This window comes from Clinocottus analis, unplaced genomic scaffold (assembly GCF_023055335.1).
Source record: "Clinocottus analis isolate CAN_PGR_092001 unplaced genomic scaffold, fCliAna1.0.p SCAF_4, whole genome shotgun sequence".
NCBI classification, from domain to species: domain Eukaryota; kingdom Metazoa; phylum Chordata; class Actinopteri; order Perciformes; family Cottidae; genus Clinocottus; species Clinocottus analis.
The window spans coordinates 20,876,338-20,901,806 of NW_027176153.1; the positions used below are offsets into that span (position 1 = coordinate 20,876,338).

At 46.1% G+C, this 25,469-nt stretch overlaps 1 protein-coding gene across 6 annotated transcripts; it reads right to left on the reverse strand.

Annotated features, from left to right (window-relative positions):
• Positions 1–1,732: 1,732 nt before the first annotated feature.
• On the reverse strand, positions 1,733–24,620 carry LOC137800184 (segment polarity protein dishevelled homolog DVL-1-like). 6 transcript variants are annotated; one of them, XR_011079524.1, is made up of 16 exons: positions 24,174–24,620; positions 19,099–19,168; positions 17,383–17,504; positions 13,692–13,810; positions 10,198–10,336; positions 9,933–10,026; positions 9,724–9,793; positions 9,477–9,616; positions 8,611–8,687; positions 7,970–8,037; positions 7,494–7,844; positions 6,246–6,413; positions 5,923–6,138; positions 5,608–5,657; positions 4,861–4,899; positions 3,699–3,788 (listed from the first exon to the last, which is right to left on the reverse strand). XR_011079524.1 is itself a non-coding variant. In XM_068597246.1 (15 exons), the coding sequence occupies exons 1-15, from the start codon at positions 24,341–24,343 to the stop codon at positions 3,265–3,267; spliced, it is 2,190 nt and encodes a 729-aa protein (XP_068453347.1). In that variant the 5' UTR covers positions 24,344–24,620; the 3' UTR covers positions 1,733–3,264. The 6 variants fall into 6 exon arrangements, 4 of the variants coding, with proteins under 4 accessions (XP_068453347.1, XP_068453346.1, XP_068453345.1 ...); XM_068597246.1 differs by lacking the exons at positions 4,861–4,899; positions 5,608–5,657 and having other exon boundaries at positions 1,733–3,788; positions 7,494–7,628; positions 7,767–7,844; XM_068597245.1 differs by lacking the exons at positions 4,861–4,899; positions 5,608–5,657 and having other exon boundaries at positions 1,733–3,788; positions 7,494–7,628; positions 7,713–7,844.
• Positions 24,621–25,469: the final 849 nt, after the last annotated feature.

Here is a 25,469-nt window from a genome sequence, read left to right on the forward strand (position 1 = left end):
CCTACCATGACTCGCCTACTCTCGGCGCATAACGCACGTTGCACAGTTGTGATGTCAGAAGTCGGCGGCTCATCCGCCGACGCGTCCTCGGCCAAGAAACACCTCCCACACTTACCCTTCAACCTCCCCCTAATGAGCTCTGAAGCTACAGTAAACCCCAGAAGCCCAATTAACATACTGGTTTGGGGAAACAGGCTTGTGTTCTTGGTTAAGTAGGATAGTAATGATATTCATTCATTCTGCTGGTAAGTGTGTGTGTGTGTGTGTGTGTGTGTGTGTGTGTGTGTGTGTGTGTGTGTGCGCATGTAGGCTGACATCAGCCAGAGTGACAGTCATATTGCAACTATGTCAGTGAGAGAAATCGGTCTTAAAACTATATCTTTACTTCACATAATGCTCCATGTTGTGAATATCACGCAGCGTTTTTTCTTCAGAGGGCTGCTTCCTTTATAGGATGTTTTTTTGTTTTTTTTAATCTAACTTAGCATGCAAGGGGCGTTATTTATAATGAGGCTTTATCTTCACTTCCTTTCTGACAAAACGCCTTACAACACTTCCTCCCATGTGGGGGAGTGTGTGCCGTCACTTGAGACGACAATGTCTTCAAAGAGCTGCGGTCGGCCCGGTCAAGCAGACAGCGGGGGTCTACATGCAGACGTGAGAGGCTTTGTGCGAGCAACGTCAGCCCACTGGGAAAGTACAGGCAGCAGCGAGAAGTTCCACTCAGGGGAGTGAACTCTGAAGTGTCGCTGAAGTGTTGTGCGGGTGACACACTTGGAGGTGTGATGATGTTGGGCATCTTACAGTCATTGTTTTTTTGTAATGTCTACGAGATGACAAGAGTTCACACACCGGCTTGATTGTGTCAATTCATATTTTGAATGTGTGTACGTAATCATCACCAAATACATTTTATGAATATATATATATATATATATATATTTATATATATTTATATATATATATATATTTATATATATATATATATATTTATCTATATTTATATATATATATATATATTTATCTATATTTATATATATTTATATTTATCTATATTTATATATATTTATATATATATATATATATTTTTTATATATATATATATATATATATATATATATATATATATATATATATATATATATATATATATAACTAGACTTCAATATATTATATATATATATAACTGTTAAATTGAATCCTTGTATGGTGCTTGGGTCTGTGGGACCCGTTTCCATTTTTCATCAAAACCAAAATATTATTCATTATGTTTTCAAACTCACACCGTAACCCCCCCACCTACACATTTATATTACATACAGGGTGTTCGGGTCCACTGGACCCTGGCTAATTAAAGTGTGGAAATTGGAGGTCCTTTGTACCTGAATTAAATTATTAACCATATTTGCTGTTTATATTGCTTCTAATTGGGATAAAGAAAACATCTGTTGAGTATTTTAACGTAAAAATGTTTGATTGTGTTGAATAAAAACTCAAAAATACAGCGGGTCCAACAGACCCACAACACCTGGTGTGTGACAAAAAATGAACAGCATACAAGGGTTACGTGGACTTATTAGGAGTAAATGACACATTGAATGTCTCCCTCTAGTGTTCCTACGATAAGAAAAAATATATTTTTCACTTACCGTTCAAGTGTATCATTGTGAAATGTAGACATCATTTTTGAACATATATATTTTTTATTTATATATATAATAAATTTCTATGTACAATTTATTCTTTTTTTTTGTAAAGAAACAAAATTAAAGAGAAAGCTTTGATTGCAAACAGTGTTTCATACTAAAAGGAAGGGGGGAGACAAAATGGAAAAGTGCTCATAAAATAGTATCTGTGTGTTATTTCCCTCCTGTAACCAGATTGTTAGGTCGACACAAGAGTTGGCCATTATTTTTTAGCAAGGTGGTCAGAATCTGAACGCCAGGATTCCCCTTGAAGTCACTTGAGACGTGTCGGGTGATGCTCACCGACAGATCTACGTCACACTCCTACATTAAGAAGACGTATCCACTACAAAACTGTGAGGCTTTGGCTTTTATCGCACTGACTTTTTTAACGAAGGAGACGACGACCGCGCTGCTTTGAGCAAAACGGCTCCAGCTCCTGTCAACACTTTGAGTTTTTGCTTTCACAGCTGTGGTGTTTTGTTCCACTGTTTGCAATCCTGTTTGTAAGTTTGATTTGCTTACTTTTAAACGTGTCCAAACCAAAAGTGGCATGAACGTCGTGGGGGTTCAATCACTAACAGGAATAATGGTACATTCGACAAAGCACAGCTAGGACAGTGGAAACTGACCACTGGTTCACAAAAGATGTCTGATTGTCTGTCAGTCAGCCTTAGTAGACAAAGTATGACACCATTAACGCAACATGATCACATAAATAACATCACAAAAATCATCCAGTGTACGGATTCTTCCTTTAGGACATTGGCAAGAGGTAAACCCTCCCCCCGCCGATAACGGCAATACTTTAAACAAAATGTATTCATACATTTCTATCTTTTAAAGCAGTTGAGACAGTCATGCAATATGCAGCCCAGTTAGACCAATGGCTGGCTACAGAGCCTCCCTTATGAAGTTGAAGGAATCCACGCATCGTGAACTGATCGAGGTTAGCGTTTTAGTAGTTGGCAGGTAAGAGCTCAAATAAGCCGGTGGCAACGCCACGGTATAAAGGAGATCGGGGCCGGCGGGTCGGCGTAACGTGCTAAATTTGAGTCGGGGAAAGCAAATTACAAGTTCTAGGCCCAAAGAAATGTTCCGAAGTGCGGGGCTGTAGGAGTCGGCCTGGGTCTGGGGGATTGAGATCCAGGCCCAGCAGCTTAAAGGTCTTGCAGAGGAGAAGATATCCCAGGTAGAGTACACGCTCGCCAGAATGTCTGCGTGGCCGATTTGAAAGAATCACCACATCGAATACCACTTTCACAAACTGTACACGTCAAGTCAATACAAAAAGAGGGTTTTTTTTTTAGCCACAGAGCAGATCTGTGCTTGTGTGTGAGTGGGAGGCCTCCCTCCTGCTGTGCTCTCGCCGCCTGTATTCCTTTGCTTGGACATCAGAGGGTGAGACGGCTGAGCAGGCCGGAGGTGCAGCAGAGGGTCTACATTCTGAACTTAGAGACGAGATGGTCAAAGGCAAAAAAGATGGAGGAGGACGGAGAGAAAGGGGCCGAGTGGGGCTTTCGGAGGAGAATTGTTTTGTGCTTGAGACGTTTTTTTTTGTTTTGAAGGCACTGTCCTGTCACATGATGTCGACAAAGAACTCGCAGGGGTTGCCCATGGCGTGCTGGAAGGACTGGCGACTGGCGGTGAGCTCGGGGGGAACGGACGCCAACTCCCTCCCGGGCGGTGCTCCGGGGGGCGTGCTGCTGCTGACGGAGGTCTTGGGAGCCAGACGGGCCAGACAGTACGGGGGAGGCAAGCCCGGGGGGCCGTAGGAGGAGGCGTGGCTCCGCTCGCTGTGGGCGCACGAGCCGGGCCCCGGCTGGGTGAAGGGGGCGTGGCTGTAGGTGAAGGAGGGGTGGCTGTTCTGTGAGTGAGAGTGACTCCGGTGGGACTGACTGTGACTGAGACCGGATCGGGCGTGGCTGTGGCTGGACAGGGCGTGGCTGTGATGGCTCATTTGGCTGGCGGACCTTTCGCCGCGCCTCCCTCCACGAACGCGGGGCTCGGATTCGCTGCATGTTGACCGTTGACCTTTCTCCTGCGGAGAGGAGCGTCTACCTTTGCCCGCGCTGGGGTTGGATCCGCTGCTTCCACGGCTTCCTGTTGAGGGGGAAAAAAAAAAAAAAGAGAGAGTAGACGTTTCAGCCGGCCGCCTACAGTACAAGAGAGTTCATAATCATTGACAGTAATTGTCGCAACAAGCAGCTTTAACCCGTCAGCTACAGCTGATTTAGCCACTAATAAACACGTCACACATTAAAGAAAAAACAGTCGAATATGAGGCGTAATTTAGCCTTCATGATCTGCAATTATATACATGACATGGCACGTCATTGAGGGAGGCATCTCCTCTTCAGCACTACACAGTCAAATGCAATTATGCGATTAAATGCTTTACTGCACTTCTTTTTTTTTTTTAAGGTGTGACAAGATTTTTTTTCTTCATTTTTCTGCAATCCAGCAAGAGTCACCAGTCAAGGACGAACACCATCTCAAAAGGTTTCTATCCCACGCTCCACCTGCGGCGGCTAATGCCCTGAGCTTCATCTTAATGTCCACACAAACACCAACACATTCACAGATTGTAAATGGAAAAACATGATACACCCGAATCAGAGAGACACCACCACGGAGCACTTAGTGTGGATTTGTACAGAATGACGCGACATATTTATTATCAGAAAAGTGACGTTTTTAAAAGCGGGTTAGTGTCGGGCCTAAACATGCTGTCACTGCACACTACTGGCGTCATACTGAAAGAGGTGTACCACGTTGTTGCAAAATCAAACATTCCACGCCTACCCTTTCGCAATGAGCCCGACAGTACTGGGTAAAAGTGGTGCATGATCGCCCCCTATCTGTGGGAATGATAGCACAAGCCTCGGCGTGATCATCCTGCATCATGCACCTTCCCAGCACAGTATGGAATGCATGCCCAGAGGTGCAGAGAGGGAGAATGGACTGTCAGGAGAGTCACACACACACACACAGAGAACACACACACACACGAACGAACGAAGGAGGACGCAAAAGACATAAATTTAACAACCTCAAAACCACAGTATGATAGGTGGAGAATGTTGAGCACAAGAGGAAGAGAGGAGGACAAGAGTCGGATGAACGGTGAGATAGAAAGAGCAGCAAAAGGAGGAGAGGGGGTTAGCAGGCTTACCGGTTCCCCCAGTGTCCTGGGACTACCTCCTCCTTCAGTCTACCGTTGCCCAGCAGAAACAGAGGGAACAATAGAATTACACACACCTCCCAGCCCCTTCCCCGCACTACCTCATGTGCCCTGCTACTGTGCATCTGTCCCTGATGGTCAAACTTAATATTACACCCACGGCTGTTCTTGGTCATCTCTTCAAGTTCTGGAGAAATTGCTACTCAAAAAAATGCAAAAACAGACACATGGACTTCTTCAGACGAGTAGACAAACGCAAAATTACCCATGAACACTTGTTTGGAAGTGCCAAAAGAAAAAAATACATCACGTGACTAGTCTTATCTTTGTGATCTCTTTCCCTCCACCTTTTCAAAAGGTTGCACGTAAATAAAGTGAAGAGAGCAAGACACGACGATGTCTGGATGGATCACTCAAAGACAATGAAAATCAGACTGATAGATGGTAACACGTAGCTTCCTTTTATCAGTCTGGACCGCCTGCTTATGAGATGTAATACAAAAACACGCTATCGGAGCAGTGTAAACACACCCTGGTTCTCCACTCTCCCCTCGATGCAGACATATAAAAAAACAAAAAACCATGCAGAAGCAACACAAATCAATATCACGCTCCGATTGGAAATGAACGAAAAAGATCAATCCAGGACTGATGAGGGATGGCCTCGTGCGTTGATCATTTCAAGCTGGTGATTGTTGTAAATCATGGCTGATCAGATTTTGCGTTGCGTGTACACACCCAGTACTGCAGAGCTGTCCGCTGCGTGACTCAAGATGCTCATGATTGACCTTCACAATACAGGACGCGTTTCAGAATACACACATTAGATTAATCAAAGATGCAATCCAACGTCGACGCCCTGCCCCGAGAGAGGCGGGAACGGCGAACATCGGCACGAGTCGGACACTTGTTAACGCTGACGTCATATGTCAAGGAATTAGGGGGGGGGGGAAATGTCATGTTGCACGTTGAGTCAAATCATCACATTCATTAAAGAAAGCCTGACGGGGGGGGGGGGGGGGACTCAGAGGCAACGTCTTTTTCATTGCTCACCCTCGCTGTGCGGGCTGCCTGCGCTCCCACTGTGGAAACTGTGGCATGGGTCTGAGTATCCTGGGGGGAAGCTGGGGGGTGCGGAGGGAAAGGGAGGGTAGGGGAATGGCTGCCCGCCCAGGGGCCAGGGGTTGCTGGTGGGAGGGAGCGGTGCCAACGTGTCCTGCTCCGAGCCTCCGCCGCTGGATCCCTCGTTTAAATTGAGTGATGCCATGTCTTTATTGGGAATAGAGCAGAACAAGAAAGGGACAGGTTTAGCTCCCAAAAACACACACACACACGTGTCGTTGCATCATCGACACACTTGATGGAGGTGGCTGTACTTTGGCAGAGGTCTCCGAAGGTGTAGTAGCACTGCTCGGAGAAGGTGATCTTGTTGACCGTGTGTCTCAGGTAGCCGTGTTTCAGCAGACTGCTCGCGTACTTCCTCGCGTCCCGCCGGTCCTTGAATCCTTCTACTCTGGAGTAAAGCCAGTCCACCACGTCAGCACCTGACACAGCAACAAACACACAGACATGAAGGCTGCTGCACTACTGTATTGAGCAGATGCTAAAAGATGCTCACTATGCAAGCAAGAGCACAAGAGTAAAGGACCTCTGAGGGTTTAAAGTACGTTTTAACAGTTTGTTTCTTTTTTTTAATGTCTTTTAGTGTTACGGCAGTCGGTGCATTTACGGTTGCGCTTTTATTTTGATGGTACAAAACCAGAAGTTGGAAGTAATAAACGGGACGAAATGAAAAGTACCTTTAACGACAGAAATAGTTATTAAAAGGCTACAGATGTGTTTGTTTTAGCACCAGGTTAGCATCTGTTTTAAGTTAATTTTTGTGAAAATGCTGTTTTAAATTGTTATGTTTTTTGTTTGTGTCCGTTTTTTTTGTTGTCGTTCTTACGGTGAGTTCAATAAACATTTAAGAACCATCAATTTAAGACTCCAGACCATAATTCAGCCGGGGATGCGACACAAGAGCTTTGAATAAAGTTGTCGTTGGTGTTGTTTATGCTGAAATGCTGCGCGACAGGCCTCATTTTCAGAAACAGGTTTTTACAGTTTAATATTTGAAAAGCAACTTTGAGTTCTTTAGGAAAAGATAAACAAACACAATCATTTCTGTTATTCATCCTCAAAGCACCGAGAGCAGAGCAGTATGCAAACAACGCAGAGCAGCGTTAGACTTACGTAATTTATTCAGATGTATTTAATTAAAAGTGTAAAACCATTTTGCATGTTTTGGGTATGTTGGACCTCCCACCACTGGGGGCGCTATATAATTAAGAGAGGTATTGGGGCCAGGGTTTGCTCATTGTGAGGAAAGCAAACTGTTTTTGATCATTTTATAGGAGCATTGTATGGGACAGCGCTGCAACAGAAAAGGAACATTGTTTATGATTTGTTTATGATTTGAAGACGGTTATTATTTTGAGAATAAACATGAATAAACATGATCAACCCCTGAACATTGTCTTTAATTAAACGCGTCAAAACAAACACTCAAGTGAGCAGTCAAGTAGTGTCTGGTTGAATACGCAACGGGGGCACTACACAAAGGTTTGCACAGCGTCTCTCACCAATGACCGCGTTGGTGATGGTGATCTTCAACCACATCCTGTCTCGAATCTCTAGGCCAGAGTCCGGCAACTGCATCACCTTGACAATGGTTGCCATGTCTGTCTTACTCGCAGACAGAGGCAAGTCATCAAACTCTGGCGTGGGAGAGGAGGAAAAGACATATTGACAAAAAAACGAACTTTCCAATTGTTTAAATGTTGTAAGGTGATCATAATTACCACAGAATGGATGCTTCATAGAGTGTGTTGCAGGTGGCGGTTGGTTGTTTTTACCATAGTGGGGGTAAGGTCCCGTCAGGGCCGTTGTGTGTGAAATCCAGGCTGCTGGGTCAATGGGCCTCACGGGCTCAGCTGCACAGATGAAACACACACATACGGCAAACGATGTCACACCTCCTCAGAGACGTCAGTTTGCTCCAGATGTAATGGCAGTGTATCCGCGCGATTGCGACACACAGCACTCGCGTCCGTCTTACCACGAGGGATGGTGAAGTAACTCCGTGGAGACGGGTCCCAACATTTGGCCACAGTGAGACTGATCGGACTGGAGGAAAAGCAAATAGAGAATACGGTCAAATAGATGAAGACCAAATACAAACATGACTGAACGGATTACTGTCTATATTTATCGGTTGGACCGGTTCCATCATCAGCTCACAGGTCAAGTCAGCTGTTTTCAGTGGAAAGCACTGAACTCAAGTCACTACAGGTCACAAACTGACACCATATGATAATCTATATTATATAGTATTGTATGTGCGATAAAATCTTGCTCTGAACTTGAATAAACAGCCGGCGAGGGATGCAGATGCATCCACGACTCTTCTTATGGAAAAAAAAAGTTGCTAAATCTAGCAACAAACATGCAGTTTTGGCAACAATGGATAAGCTGTAGGGATATGCTTGTATTTTACACTCATGATTCTTTCTCAAAAGGGATTTCCTTTAATCCTTTGAATAGCCAAACATCACCCTATGAGATTACCATGTTAGTCCCAAGTGTAAGATTACCCCCTGCCATAGAATAATTCTGCTCTCAATATGATAATCTTCTGCAGCAGAGAGTTAAATAATCCCAACTCTCAGTTGTTGGTCTGAGCAGGTTGTATTCTCTTACCCAGTTTTGGAAACAATCTCTCTGAGGATCCTCACTGCGTCGTCGTTGCTCATGTTCTCAAAGTTCACGTCATTCACCTGGTGGAGTGCCACAAAAATTAATCTCTGCAGTGCTCTTGGGCCTCCAGTCATAAATAAACCTCTACTGTGAATATCAGATGTGTTTTATACACATGTGTAAAACACATTACATCAAACCATTTAGGCTTTGCGTTCAACCCAAACAGAAAGTGGAGCTCTGCTGCTCAGAGATCAAAAGAGAGGCACTAACAGGAAGGAAAAGGAGAGGCAGAATTACAACTTCTACAACAAGAGCCTCGTAACGGAAGTGAATGCAACGCTGTGGTTCTTAATGAGCCACAAAAGCCTCAGACAGAAACGCTGTACAGTCATATCTTCATTTGTTTAGCTTCCACACTGCCTCTCTCTCTCTCTCTCTCTCTCTCTCTCTCTCTCTCTCTCTCTCTCTCTCTCTCTTTCTCTCTCTCTCTCTCTGTTTCTCTCCATTTTGTTCAGATATGATGTATCCTTTGTTCCATATGGATTGTCTATTCTGTAATTGTATAATTTGTATTATTCTGTACACACAACAGCTATTGGTCCCTCCACAGCTGCGAGCGGTTTCTTGCATATTGTTCAAGTTTTTTGGGGGGTTATTTTTTCCTCATCCACTTCAAAAGGTCAAGGACCGGCAGTTGTATGTTGTACAGCCCACTTAGACAAATGTATGATATTGGCCTAAATAAATAAACACAATTTTTATCAGGCCTAAAAACACAGATATTTATCCCCTCAAAAAAAGTATGATGACGACAACGTCAAATGTTCGACAATGTTTTGTAAAATTGGAAGTATCTGCCGGAGTACCTGAAGGAGCATATCTCCAGGTTCTATCCTCCCATCAGCAGCCACCGCGCCTCCTTTCATTATGGAGCCAATGTAGATGCCGCCGTCTCCTCGGTCATTACTCTGACCGACAATACTGATACCGAGAAAGTTGTACTTCTCTGTCAGGGAGAAAGCAGGAAACACACAGTATCAGATCTGAGAAACATTATTGTAACAATGCGTGTACATTTAAATATATATGCAAGTATAGAAGTGTGAGGTTTACCCATGTTGAGCGTGACGGTGATGATGTTGAGGCTCATAGTGGAGTCTGTGATACTGCTGAAGGATGAAGACTGGAAAGGCAGGAAGAGGATAAGCACATCAGGAACAGTCAACGATGCATGAGGTCGATATCAATCAGCCCTGTCGTCTCTTTCTTATACTTAACGTCCATTTCACCAGGAACAGAGACGCGTCTTTAAAGGGGCTCACCCGGTCTATTTTGGCCACTTTGTGCCTCCGTCGGCGGCGCTTGTGTCTGCGCATCAGCTGTGAAGAAGAACTTTGTTCTGTAGAGCTACTGAGCCTGAAACGCAGAAGAAGACGGAGGAAGTAGTACGTATATAGCAGTCATATGGAGAGGAAGAAAGAGGAGCAAAGTATTCGTACATGTACTACGGGTGCTGCTCAGGAAAGACCTGATCGAGTTATTTAATCAATACGTTGAAAGCCACGTTGAGGCGAGGCAGTACGTCACCTGCTCGCGTCCTCGTCTTCCTCGCTGTCGACGAAGGAGCTGGACTCCAGCTCGCTGCTCATCACCGAGGCGCTGTCGTAACCCATGGCCGAGTCCCTCGCGGTGCGCTCGGATTTGGAGTGGCCGTTGATGCGAGGGACTGCAGAGGGAAAGAAGCAGAGCGGCGGTGAGTCGGACTGGAAGGTCACGGCTGGTCGTCCAGGGGTCAGATCAGGGGGGGAAGCGGAGGAAGAGTGTCAGAAGTGGAAATCAAAAGCTATCTGAACAACAGAGGGGCTTTTCTTGGATACTTATGGATTTGAGCAATATTGAAAATAGCCAATGAAAGGAATAACCATACACAGTTGAAACATGGATACAGCTACTTGAGACGTATTCCTGTTGAGGTGCCTGACCGTACTCTCAACATTCCCTGGACTTAGCCGCCCCGTCCATCCCCATACGTACATTGGCAGTGAGGCGGCGGCGTCTCAGGGTGACAGCGGATTGTCCGAAAAGGTCTCGTAAGGCAAAGAGGGCGGCGTGGGAGCCAACGTGTTCGCCGCGAGCGAGCGAAGCATTCCTGCAACGAGGTAGTTCCCATCGCTATCTCCTCGCGCGCCCAGAGGGTGCCGCTATGAAAGCCGAGCTCACTGCGCACTCAATCAGCAGAGGGACGTGACATCCGCTGTCAGGATCACACGAGCATATTTTCCTCCCACGCTCAGATGAACGCCGCACCAGAGGAAAACAAACAAAAAAAGACAAGAGTGCAGGTTCACCGAGCCAGACTGAAATCTGTGTCTTTGTGCTCTGCTCCGTCTGTGCTAGACGTTCCTCCAAAAAGTCAGACTGAGCCCCAGACGGTCTTTACCCACCAGCTGGCTGCTGACGGGCTTCACAGCTTCTCTACAACAGAGGCAGCAACAAATAGGGAATAAGCAAAAAGGTCCAGCCTAAAGTCAGGAAATAGAGCGAGAGATTCACTTTTATCCTTTTTTAAAAAAAAAGTTGAGACACTTCAAAGGATAAGATAGTTGTAAAAAAAATATATAATTGTTCATTTTATTCATTATGATCCCAAAATCAATAAAAAATACACAAGATAATACACAAGATAAAGTCAATAGTGATAGTATGAAAGCTCAAAACAAGTAACGATGAACTTCGTACTGCACGACTCGAGCACTTTTCCCCCATTACATTTTTCGAGAAAAAAATACCTGCATTAAGCTAACCTCGACATGAAATGTATAACATAACATACTCAAATGTCAAATATGATCATCAGACATAACACAACAAATCCCTCTCACCGCAGCCGACAGCGTGCCTTCGTCCGGCGCACACGAGGAACTGAGCCGAGACGAGTCAGGAGAAAGTTTAGCCTCCTCCCACGGCACGCCACTATAGAACGGCTGCTAATCTGCCTGCGACCAATCAGACGACGGTATTCTCCGAATCGGAGATAATATGGGATTTGAGACGATGTGAGTGCCATGACAGGTGAAAACCTCGTCCGGTTATTCTAAACCCATGTGCATCTCATCACCACACATCAATTTAAGAAGCGTTTCATAACGCGGGACAGTTTCACCAGATGTTTTTCTGCTTTATGTTAATACTTTGATACAAGCATAAGTGCATTGGCTTAGCCGAGTCTTCTTTGACCTCAACCCTGAAATCCCTGCATTATACTTCATGAAATGCAGATGCTTCTCTTTTTTCTTCTTCTGCTTTTTCAGGGTATTAAATCTCCTCTGCTACGATGTAATAACTAAACACTGCAACCGTGTCACAGAGCGCCTGGCGGCATTGAAACGGATCGTATCCCACAACTTCACCCAACACCTGTTCACCCGACTAAAATGTTCGACCGCTGCAGTTTTTTTTGTTTTTTTTTATCCATTCATTTCTCAACCTGCCACTGCACAGGCAGAGAATGAGGAAGGATATGTTTACCAGGGCTGCATACCTTCAGCCATCACTGTCAAACAGCCAGCATTCACAACCCGAGACAAACTCACTTGAAGCGTGTGCGCGTGTGTGTGTGTGTGTGTGTGTGCGTGTGTGTGTGTGTGTGTGTATAAGGTGACAGGGGAATTCCTGCTGATGCTGCAGGCTGCGAGGCAAAGAGGTGGTGCTACCGGCTCCTCCTGTACAACCAGGCCACGTGACTGAGACTACAGCGAGCACTGAACCAGCACACCCAAAATGAACTTCATTATACGGATTCTTGCTCGCTAGATCTTTCTAGGTCAGTCGGCGCGGGGGGATTGAGGACAGATGCAAAGTTCATTAGGCTTGAAGTGTTTCCGCGTCAGCCAGAAAACAACAGATGTGAAGTTGGATGTTGGCAGCGGTGGATCTGACATGGAGAGCGTCAACAACATGTCTCGAGTCAAGTGAAAGGCATGGTCACGAGATTAATAAGACGGAATGAATGCAGACGATTGTGTGCTCGTTCTACAAGGATGAAGTTCATTCCAGTTTCCAGAAGGCGAGACAGTTTTCACGCCGCGCTACGAGTTGCGTAACGAGTGCAGGATGCAAAGAGAAGGACCGCTGTGAAGCGAGGACATGGGGAAGAGACAGATAGACGACGAGTGAAAGCGACAGCAAACTGTGAGCATCAGAAGCTGCAGAACTTCCTGCCATAAAAAAATCAACTAATTCTTCCAAAATTGTACGGCAAGAACTGCAATACACCTCAAAATATTGCAGAGGGTACGAGGATGCTGATGACAGAACACATCCTGCTGCACCAGTACACTCGACCTCGTGTCCGGGGTGGACGGTGCTGGCATGTGATGAGGCCTGGCACACTTTCATATTAAAAACATTGAGTCTGTCGAGCAGAGCAGAGCCGTTTGAAGGAGCAGAAAAAAAGCCGTGCTTCTCTTAAATGAGCGGTTTTAATATAAAGCGCTGCAGTCGAATGTCAAAACAATAAAAGCAGACGTGTTTCTCTCTTGATAATCGCTCTCGGGGCCTTTTTAAAAGCAACGATCTAACACGTTCTTGTCCAGGTAGACTGCAGATGGTTGCATTTATACCTCTCTACAATAGTTTTCATACTTTTCCTGTGATATTTCACCAAACGCGGGTGTCTTCTGACAGGGTATAATCATTGGAAAAGACTGGCGTGTGACTATACCGAGTGGAAAACAGCCTCTGACCATAAACCTGAGCCGCAGGAAACACAAGACAACCACTGGGAAAGACAGTTTTGACATTTAGTGAACTTATTCACCTCATAAGTTCTTCACTTTTTCCGAGAATTCGAATCTCTGTGTTTCTTAGTCTCACGTAAGCGAGTTCAATACACACCATGTGACCCCTCGGGGCCGCTTTTCATACACGTCTGCTGTCTTTTCCATTTTTTATTTTTTTTTTAAAAAGGAAGTTAAGTGTCGAGTAGGAGACATTGAAAAGCAATAACTACAAGATGACAAGGTAATTGCATTTTTTCTTTTTTTGGGGGTCCATGTGTTCCCCCGGCTGATAATACTCACGCTCGGTCTCTCTCGCTCTCCTGCGCGCCCGCTCCCTCTCTCGCTCTCTGCGGTGGCTCAGGAGAGACTCCGTTCCCGTCTCGGTGTCCAGGCCATCGCGACTGCTCACCGCATTGGCACTGCAACACACACATCGGGAAAAAACTTCAGTCGGATTCATAACGATGTACAAAACACACACACACACACACACACACTTCATCCGTCTCCCCCCGCAGAAAGTCTTTCAAATGCGTTCTCTCTCTCGCCATTCGGCGACCAACACATAATCCCCGAGCTACAATATACTTCTGTCTGTTATAATATCTGTTTCGCCTGCCATTCTGCCTTTGGGGAATATGCAACTCATATTATTACACTGTTTCAAATTCAATCCCTCAGGCCAAAATAGCTAGTTTCATTGTTCCGTGGTATGTGATGTGTTTTTCACTAAGTGTCATTAATGACCAGATACCCTGAGAGGGAGCCATGCTGGACAATGCTGGCATTAATGAGACCTATTGAAAGCCCAGATGGTGCCTGCAGCGTGATCGGGAGAGAGACAGAGAGAGAGAGAGAGAGAGGAGAATGACAGATTGCTTAAAAAAAAAAAAGCAGAAGAGAAGCGGTACATCAGGTGTGGGCTGAGCAATAAGATGGGCTGTGTGTTTGGGGTCTGGGAGGAGTCTGCGGGTTGTGAAGACGCTGGAGGGCAGATTGTTGTTCTGTCAGAGGGCTGGAGCCTCTGTGGCCTCGGGGGCTCCAGGGTTAACCTTTTGGAAAGCAAGCGCACCAATTCCCCCACACGCCGGATCTCGGACAAAATTATTCTCATTATTTTTTTTAAATGTTTTCTTAATTATCTCCGCAACCACAATTGTTTGACTTCATTTAAGCAATGTTTCGCCATAAAATAAGTACTTTTTCCATTTTTTAACGAAACGACACAGCTTTTGGACTGAAACTCCTTTGTAGCGCCCCAATGCTTTGTTTTAGTCTGATTTTTGGTTGCAGATTCAGATTATTTAGACCCTAATCTTTCCAAAAAGGTGTCTTATTAGTATGTATGGCTGTTGTAAAGGCCCTTAAAAATACAGTTTGAAAAATTGGGTGACTGCTCGAGGAGGCAATTTTGAGGAATTTGGCTCATGCTGGATGTTTATAGTTATGATCAAGATATCTTTTATAAGTGTTTTTTTGTTTTTTTTGCAGATATACATTTTTTTCCCAAGACTTTGCTGAACAAATACATACAATAAGCACAAGTATTGGAATTCATTTGGGGTTCCTACGACGACTCAAACACAGGGGGAGGAAATGGTCTACAGCCCCTCGGGGCTCCACAGTTTTCAACGGGTTAAGGGATCCCCACAGCCACCGGGCCCAGAGGAAACCTAAAGCTGGTGAGAACTCAAGCCCTGTCAGTCTGTCACAGACACACACACTTAAGCATGTGTGCAACATGTACTTTACACCTGCATAAATAATCACACTGTCATGCTGGCACAGGCATGCGTCCGTGCATGCTCGAATGGCTCATTTACAAAAGGTGTCATATTCATAGTGTACAAACAGATCCAAAAAAAAAAGAGGCAGAAAACACACAAACATCACCCTGCAATGTTTCAAAAGTCCTCACACTCCTCGCTGGCGGTGTGTGAACGATCAATGCATATTAAAAAAAAAAAAGAAAAAGCAGACAAGATGCTGCGTGTGCTGTGTTCACTCAGCGGGACGCGGCGCTCGATGAGGCGTGCTTACATGCTTCTGCTACGAGGTGCTAATGCGTGCACCTGGGCCGGGCTTCACCTACACAGGTCAGTGCGCTGCATGCAAATGTGCCTGCAGATGCATAGTTGTGGTGAGGGGGGCGGGGGGGGGGGGGGGGGGGCGAGAGCATTTCTTATTAGTCGCGATCGCTGCAGCATCGCGCTGATTGATGTGGCGGTGACTGGCTCGTCTCTCTGTCAGGCTGCCGATGGCTGCACACCAGCCATGGCGGCAGGTCTGCTGATCCGGGAAGGGGGGGGGGGGATTATCCAAGGCCCTACGCTGCAGCTGTGAACGAATGCCACCTCCTTTCAACTCCTCCACCCCTCCCCACCAAACCCGCCCCCTCCTCTCCGCTGCCCATCGCCACCCCCCGCGGCCCCCTCGCTCTCTCTCTCTCGGGGAATAGAGACGGTGGCTTTTAATGTCCGTTAATCCGGATTAGCAGGCAGAAGCACATCAGTTGTGTGCATTCTCAGCCCCAAAACACCTATCCCGTGTGCACATGAAATAGAGCCATTCACGCCGACACAAACACATGAAACGCATGAATAAAGCACAAGAGAAAATGAAGTGGTGATAATATTCCCGCTATTTACAGAGAGGTAAAGGGGTGGAAGACTGGATTAATTTCCGAAAGAGAGCTCGGCGAGAGGGAATTCACCACCACGCTGCTTCTCTGAGAGAAAGGGCCTGCCTGTCTGACTCAAAGAGGGGAAAAGAAAGGGAGAGTGAAGGAGGAGAGGGGGGAAGGGGGGATATGACGTGGGTTAAGAAATACTGACGTCTTGCTCCACAAGGTGGCGGTAGTCCTGGTGAAAGAGTGGCCGGGAACAATAAAACCATCAGGCCAGCTGACAGCCAAACAGCAGGGGACAGCCCATAGAGGGCAAACGCGAGCTGAGATGTCAAACCCTGGATAAAGAGATACACTGAGACATGACAGATTGCATGTTCTCAATATAGAGCCTCAGCCATATTGCTAGCTAGCGCTGCAATGGCAACAACCCTCACTGCCCCCACCAGCCCTTCCTGCTATATTTAGCATGGGATTTCTCCGCAGCAAGTGCAGCGAGATCCTCTGTCCTGCCAGTCCGAAAGTCAAAGATCGAGCTCAGGTAATACGGTCTCCAAGTCGTCGTCGGGAAAATCTCCATTTCTGAGCTCTTAGCGTGTTTTCGGCCACATGTGCCTTCATGAGCCGAGTGTGTTTGAGTGACTGAACATAATGGGCCTTCGCTCACCGAGTGCCAGTATTTGCCTGAAGATATTTATGCTGCGAAGGCTATTTCAAGAAGCAGCAGCACTGCCGGCGCTCATCATGTTTACATCGATGAGCCCCTTTCCTCCGCGGTTGAGTGGGCGGGAGGGAACGTATACACTTGCGAGTGAAATACGCACACCCGTGTATGTTCCAACACTCGAAGCTTTAGCACATATACTTCACGCCATATTCGCACACAGAGCACCTACAGCTCCCGTACGAGTCCGCGATGGCAAACCTCTCCGAAGAGCTCATGTGGCACGGTGTGAAATAATAAAAAAAAGTCTCTCAGTGCACAGGAGGGTGTGCTTGAATACATCCGATCCATGCGTATACTACTCATTATATGAATAGTTTCTGTCATATTCATGTCACATGACATCTTTTGCTTCAGTCCACCCGGGGAGAGGGATCCTCCTCTGTTGCTCTCCTGAAGGTTTCTTCCCTTTTTTCCCTGTAAAAGGGTTTTTACTCTCTTTATTTGGGGGAGTTTTTCCTGATCCGATGTGAGGTCCTGGGACAGGGATGTCACGTGTACAGATTGTAAAGCCCCCCGAGGCAAATCTTGTATTTATGATTTTGGGCTATAAAAAATATATTGAATTGAATTGAATCTGCCGACTTGTCCGATGTGTGTGAAATTGTGCATGCACGATGAGCAGCAATCAGCCTACTTACTGGAAGGAGGGGGGCCGTGAGTCTCCAATGCCCCCGGTCCTCTCCAGAGGAGGGGGCAGCTCCGCATGGCTCTCTGTGCACTGAGACCCTCCATCGGAGTGAGCGCTCTCTGCCAGCACCAACTGAAAGAGGGAAGTTGGAAAGATCCGTTAAAGACGAGACATGTTCACGCTCTGAAAAAAACACACATAGATATTACATAGAATGATATATAGGCCCCGTAGTGAGGAGAGAGAAGATATCAAAAACAACCTTAAAAAGACAAGAAACACCAAAGACAAGCACGCGTGAGGACAGGAGATGCTGCAAAAAGGCTATCGAGATGACGGCGCCATAAACAACTTGAGAAACACAGCAAGACGACATCGAAACTTAAAAGCGCCACGCTGCTTTTACTCCGCTGAGTGTCAGTACAAAGGATGATGTACAGCGGCCCAAAGATACAGTCACTATCCTTTCATCAGAGCCACAACAATGGAAGTTAGAACCAGCAGCTTTTAACAAGTGTATGGACTATGATTATTATAATGTCTAAATTGTCACTAGATTATTACAGGAATCCTGTGGGATACTTTCTATTCAAAGACGGGAAGAATTTCTACATTCTCCATCCCCTCCTGCTGCGTTCTGAGCGGCTTTCTGTTTGAAACAACGAGCACTCTGGTCCTCGGTGTTCCAGTTTTATAAAGATGAAGATGTTCTTACTGTTCTAACGTGAAGGAAAAACACCTCCCTGCTCATAGAGGTACCCTGATGAGCCCTTTTCTCTCCTAATACTGAATCCTTATGTGACACCAGTGCACTCTTTTTACCAAAGCTCATGGGGATTATTTTATGTCGGGTTACAAGAGTTGTGGATGTCCCGATGTGCCTTTATGAATGTAACTGCATCCCGGCACCTTGCATAAGTGTACATTTGCAAAATTGGACCCCACTGGCATGATGTACGGAGTAATGCTGTTAAAGGAAGTGGGAATGAGTCATGGAGGTTGTTAAGCAGTGTGGTATAGTGAGACCCCGTTTAATTACAGGCTTCCAGCCCTGTTGTTAATACTGTATTGACACTGAGTAAGCGCTATTGAGCCGGACCGTCTTTAACGACTCTATGGCCACCACCGTGTCCCTGAATCTGACCTCTGACCTCCCTGTGGAGAAAACTAATTAAGTTACCCACAGAGATCCATCGAGTACAATACCGTTATACTGAACTCTTAAAAATAAACCCCCCCCCAAAGTGGATTAAACTGTGATCCAACTAATTAAAAACATTCTTGCTCTCAGTCTTCCATCCGTATTTGAAGCCAGAGCTCTAACCTGTGTCGTCTGATCCGTGTGACGGAGCAATGATTCACATCTCTAACATGACAGATTGATTTGATTTATCGGATCCATCATACTTTATTATCCCCCGTGGGGGCACTCGGGCTCACGGCACTGCTTATCTTCCATAATTACAAATCACTATAAAGGAGTCAATAGAGTAAGTGACCGTCAGATGGCTTCCACCAGATACTATGAATATGATATTCCTTGTTTGAGCAGTCAAACTCATGTTGTATTTTCTAACCAGCTCAGTAAAGTGTCTAATAGAATCCCCCACACCGACAGCTGAACAGTGAGATCAAGGTGGAGAGCGTTCAAACGGCTCTGTGGAGGCGTTACAACGCCACATTTACATGATCCGTGCAGCATGGGCGCCTCATCTGTCTCACTTACCCAGGACACTACTCTCCCGTTGAAGCAGGGCAGCTTGGCGTTGTCATCGGAAATCTCTTCTTTGACGACCCTGTGGGAACAGGCAGACGGACGCAGTCAGGCGAAGCGACCAGGAGAAGGACACAGAGTCAGCTCGGCGACACAATATACTGGTCTGGAGACGCAGAGAGAGACGTTTACGCCCTTGTCGGGCGCATTTTCCACATGGCTTTGGACCGGCTTTGCACCCTCGCTCTCACGGATGAGCTCCATGAGCAGCGATAATGACACTCTCAGTTATTGATTCATGGACATCGTCGTGGCTGACAGTCTCTACGGTGACACTAAGCACATTAATGTGATGAGGGCCAGTCAAACTGGCAAGGATAGAGCCATAAATCTGTTGTTGAGTAACCTGCACAGGTGGAATAAAAGTGCTAGAGAGACAGGCAGACAGACAGACAGATCCCTCAGAGGGCGTCATGGCACAGGAGTGTGTATTAATAGAGTGATCTAGTGTGTGAACATCCCTTAGTGTGTTCATCGTTGGCTGTAAATTCCCAACAAAAATACCCTCTAGTTACCCTTTGACCTGCTGGGACACACAGTTCAGCAGCAACTAGTCACCCCAGCTGCTAGGCTTGTGTCCCATAGATCAAGCCTGGAGCTAGCCAAGGGGCACAAGAGAAGAGCTGGCAAACACCGTACAGACACACACACACACACACACACACACACACATACCCACACACACGGACGCTTAAGGGGCTAAAGCACCATGTCGCATTCACCCGTTTCCATTATAACCCACTGTATATCTTTATTTGTTGTTGTTTTTTTTCCCAGAAATGGTGGGACCAAGCATTTCTGAAGCTCTGTGGGGAACTCACATTAGCTTCTTGGCTTTGAACACGGCACATGAGAAAGGGGAGAGGCACGACTTGGAGCAGCAGGAAAGCCTAAGAAGATTTTCTGCAGGGGTGTCTCTGACAGCGACTTTACGCCCCCCCCCCCCCCCCCCCCCCCGCCCTTCCCTCCCTTCCCTCTCACACACACACACACACACACACACACTTCTTGTTTGCCAGAACTTCCCTGTTACTGAAATGATTAGCCAAGCTTGTTGCGTTTGTGTGTGCTGCTGCTGTGGGAGCTGTGTCACTGGGAGCGGTGGACAGAGATAACGTAGCCTCGTGGCTGGAACTGTCGGCCGCAGACTCTGCCGCTGTGGCCTGTTTCCACCTCAGGGAGGAAGAAGCGAGGGAGGAAGAGGGAGGGGGGCGGCGGCCGACTGCGCCGGCTGCTTGTTAGGTAGGAAGTGTTCGCATCCTCCCTCTCAAGCTGCATGACCAGCTGTAAGGTGACTTGTGAGGATGTAGGAGTGGCCACATGAAATATCAGCAACGCAGTTCTCATGTCCGACAGGAATAAGGTTACATCTTCCACTTGCGCGTCTTGCTGTATTTTTAAGGTGCATGAAAGAACTGACATGCAAAATCAATATTGTTCACATATATCTGTCTGTCACGAAAAAAAAAACCTGAAATCAGGAAAAACCAAGAAACGATTCACAACAGATGACGTCTTCCTCATGCAGTAAAATACGCACGGCCTGCAGTCTTTCCAGTTTGCATCTGATATCAGGAGAAGTGTTAGTTCCAGCCTGAGCACTTAACAAGTACACACACACACCGTAACCCCTGGTTAGATGAGCATATGTCTGGTGTGGGCTGCTGTCACAGATCTGACTTCTTAGAGCTGACGGCTTATAGGTCTTAACAGATTTTCCAGGATAATGATACGAGATCTATCCTGGCGATGGCTGAATATTCCACTACTGGGGATATTTGTGTAGCTGGGGAAGATTAGATGTGTTTGTTTATGCTACGAGAGACAGAGGAGGGCTGGGTAGTCACTGCCGCAACCAGAAAGCAGGGGCCAGAGGAGCCGGGCCAACACCGGGCCAGCAGTCCAAAGACTTTGGTGGGCTGATGCTAACGATAGTATAAACAGGGAAGCAAAATATGTGTCGTCAAACAAGGTTGTACACCGATTGACTTCAATAGGACACAGAGTCTGACACAGTAAACGGCTAAATGAAACTTTAAGCACCCAGAGAGCTGTTAATAATAGCGTGCATACTGTTGATGCCATATTTAGTACTGTAGCCGTGGGATTTTCACAGCATCGTAATAACAAAGTTCTGGTGGTTCCAGGTCACATTTCCAAACACAATGTTAAAATGTGACAAGCGTATGCATAGTCAACACAACAGGAGGAGTCGTGTTGTCAATGCGGCGACGACAAATGCGGCATATCACCTTGGAAAACTAGCACGATCCTCAAACAGGCGAGGTGAGGCGGAGGTGCATTTGTGCAGAAAGCTGCAGATTTGTGTCCTCTAACTACGGGGGCTCAGCACCCCTACCTCAGCAGAGGAAAGATGCCGCTGGCAGCCCCCCTGTTTTCTAAAAAGGCACAAACACGACTGTTTCTTTCAGAGCTTCGGCTTGGCTGCTTTCCTCGGCGCCGGAGTGCCAATGTGACTTGCATGATAGTGAGGGCTCAAACCCGCTCACCACCACCACTAGTGTCAATGACAAAACGCCATATCATCACCATGAAGTCTCTCCGAAAAGGAATGAAAGCGGGGTTTGCTTGAATTTGACGCCGCCGACGCCGCCTCGATAAGCTTCCCCGTCTTATAAATATTGATGAGCGGATGAATGTTACGTGGGGGGGACGACCGAGGTATGAAATGTGCACAAAGAAACGTTCAGCTTTTTAATTTGCTGTGGCCCGTTGTGTGAATAGGAACGCCGCGGCCCGGGCTTACATGGATTCCACGCGATTCCACGGGGAACTGAAATGACATGTTCACTGCAGTAAGACGAGGCGTTTTGGGGGCAATCGCCCATTTATCACATTCGTGTGGCCGTTGCTTGGAGAGCCGATATTGCCAGCACAAATGTAGTTCAGCAATCCCAGAAGAGAATGGCTGTTTTTTTTTCCTCCCCGCCGCAGCAGGGGGTCTACTACAGAGGACCTTGCACTGACTGCTCATTTACATTTCAAACACAGTCTATAACTGCAAGGGATTTGATGTTTTCCCTCTCTGCTCAGCAGTCTTATTCCTCCCTTGCTAATTCTCCAGCAGCCTTACTGTCTGTGTGTATGCAGTGCAGCCAGAATGGCTACCACAAAGTGCTGCTATCCTCTGTGCCTTTGACTGCTTTTTTTTTCGCTTCCATACTGTGCCAGTAGCATAAGGCGCCTCACGGAGCCTAAATATTCAGCCTTAACTCAAAAAGGGCTGGAATGCTGATGGAGACGCCTTTTTTTTTTATTTTTTATAAAACTGTGCATAACAGCTCCGTGTGGAAAACACAGCCATTTGACAATGTCCAATTCGCGACGTAACGCAACATGCTTTGTTGATGCACAGCGCAAGGAGTTCGGCAACACGCAGCCTCGTCTCTATGTGGAGAGAGCAAACACGCTTTGTTTGTTTCCATAATCTGCTTGTCGATCACCTGAGGCCTCGCGAGCAGCCCAGGCCCCGCAGTGCAACACAGGCAGGAAGCCGGGGGCTGGGGACAAAGCGGCGCACTAAACCCCAGACCGCCACCAGGAAGAGACAGTCCCCCACCCGCCCCCCGCCCACAAGGTCAGGCTTGCAGTGGAAATGTATGACGTTTTGGCTCCACAGACACTGCCCGCCTCCGCATTTCCTCCAATCAAGTTTGCGACTACAGTGGTGTGTATTCATGTTTTTCGTCTCATGTATGACTGGTCAGACTGGAATGAGAAAACCGGCACTGACACAAATATGTCATCCTCAGCAGAGGCCTGATACAAAGTAGATCTGGCAGACCAAGAGCGCTGAAGATCTTTGGAAGGGCCGCCGGAGCCGCTGAGCATCGGGACCGGGGTTACAAAAGAGAGGAGCGGCGAGAAAAACAAAAAGGAGGAGAGAGAATTTGTTATTATCCGTAAAGGTCCAGCATCCAGCGGATGAAGAGAGCAGCTCCTGTGGGTTTCTGGTGTGTAATTCACCATGGAAAATAATACAATTATTTACAGTACAGACACATTCTACTGAAAGTACTTCATTCATTTGCTTAAAAAAAATTGCATGAGTTCTGAAATATTGTATTTTGTACCGTGATGCTAAAACATACAGTAATCAGCGGTTCAAATGGGAGTGTAGCTTTCATCTTTCACTTCATTTCTCTTGCTCCCGACGACGATAAATGACAATATCATACCTCTAAATATGTGACGAAACAGACACATTATTAATTATTTAAACTACATGTATTCTACATGTAAACAAACACACATTACTGTCATAATGCAGTACACAATACTATATTCGTTACAAAAACAAGGTGATGAGGATGGAGTATCTTTTGACAGATCTCCTCCTTTGGGGCAATTATTATTATTATTATGATTTTTTTAAAGGTAGTTACATGATTGCATATCTCACAATCACTGGCTTGCAGTGGCCAATATTCAACTGCAGTCCATTGTGTGTGTGTTTGTGTGTACAGAAAGACAACTTTGTGGCGATCACAAGTGGACGTGAATAAAATATCTATATCTAAATTGTCATCTTTTTCCTCTGCTGAAAACCCCCCACGAACCAAAACAAAACAAGACGATGTGAAACCCGAGGACTTGAACATGTGGACGCTTTTGTCAACACCGCCCTCGCATTTCACATTGTTCCTATACGGACACTATAATGTGGGTTAATATGTCGACATTAATAACGGGGCCAGGGGTCTGGCTCCGTGTAATGCATGCAGGGGCTGCGTCATTAGGGCTCTGGACAGATCCGGTATCACTTCAAACACTCCGTGTGTCTCCTCCACTGCGCACAGGAGAGTCATAATGAGCAGGTGCCAGGAGCCTGGAAACAGACATGGCACTGTAGTTTGCGCACATGTAACAATGTTACACCGCCTGATGTTGCCCACCGTGGCCTGTAATACGCCTTTTATACACACATACGCGCGCGCGCACCGCAGTAATACACTGCGAGTTGAGCCAGACGAAAAGGGCTAATAATAATAATGGTGGCCACTTACCCAAAATCCTGGTCCATCGATTTGAAGAAGAATTTGTAGCTGTTGACCGGTCGGTTGTTGAGGACATTTTTGAAATCCGCTAAGGTGACTTTCTCCGGAGAAACGGACAGCTTGACCAGATAAGGAGTCTCCTCCTCGTCTATGTGATATATTATTTTAGTCTCCGCCATGAGAGTGAGGGGAGGACAATCATTGACACAGGAAAGGAACAAGGGTTGGCAGCGCAATACGCAGGCCTGCTATGTTACCAGCGACCCGGAGAATAACATAACAGCATTCCCTAAAACATAAGCCGGTACACCCCACGACGGACAAACCCGCTCCGTGTGCTGGACGAACGCAGCCCCAATCCCGACATAATCGCGTTACGAGTGCCTGTATTCCTGCTCCAGCGCGAGTCGGTACGGTGGCTCTCTCGGCACTAAAACAGGAAGGGACAGTCCACATCCTTGCGATATGGAGTTGGGAATATTGCTTTTTTTTTTTTTTTTTTTTTTTTTTCCACAAGCTAATTGGTGAGGCAGTGCTGTCATCTAGTGGCGGGTCCGGGCTGTGCGCGGGCCCGCGTGCCCGCGTGCCCGCCTTACGCAACACGCTGCACTGCACGAGCGGAGGGAACAAAGAGGAGGGAGACTGCCGCTTTTGTGTGGAGTTATGGCGGATAACTTTGATGTAGCAGTGGGGAATTACTGAGTGAAATGGTTGCTGGTAAAGTCAATGTCGTCATGATTTAATTCAATGCAATTAAATATTTTTTTTTAAAATATCTTTATATTCTAATATGCATAGTCTGAGATGCATGGTGACCTATTTATGACCTAACTGACAAATTACCCAAGTAATAGAAATACTATTAAAATGTTAATCCTATGAAGTAATTTAAAATACATCATGAACATGTTATCATGCGTTTTATAAAAGAAATTAAAATACAGTAGCAGCACTGTAAGATATTCAGAGGTTAAGCAGAACGGGGCATAAGTTGCAATAATGATTTTATAGGCTACTTTATCCCAAGGAAATTGTCGTATTAAATATGTGATATGCCCGTAACAATAATTACAAATGACAATTATAATAATTAAAGATTCATTTGAACTGCTTTAGTATCACTAGATCTGACTGATCACACAAGAGATAACACTAGGTGGACAACAGGATATGGGTTACCTGCAACACAAGTCTACACTGCTTATCCCTATAATGCTAAACAATGGTCAAATACTTACCTCAAATATTGCTTCTCTCACGCTCTCCTTAAGACTTCAGAGCATGCTGATATATTATAAATTCATA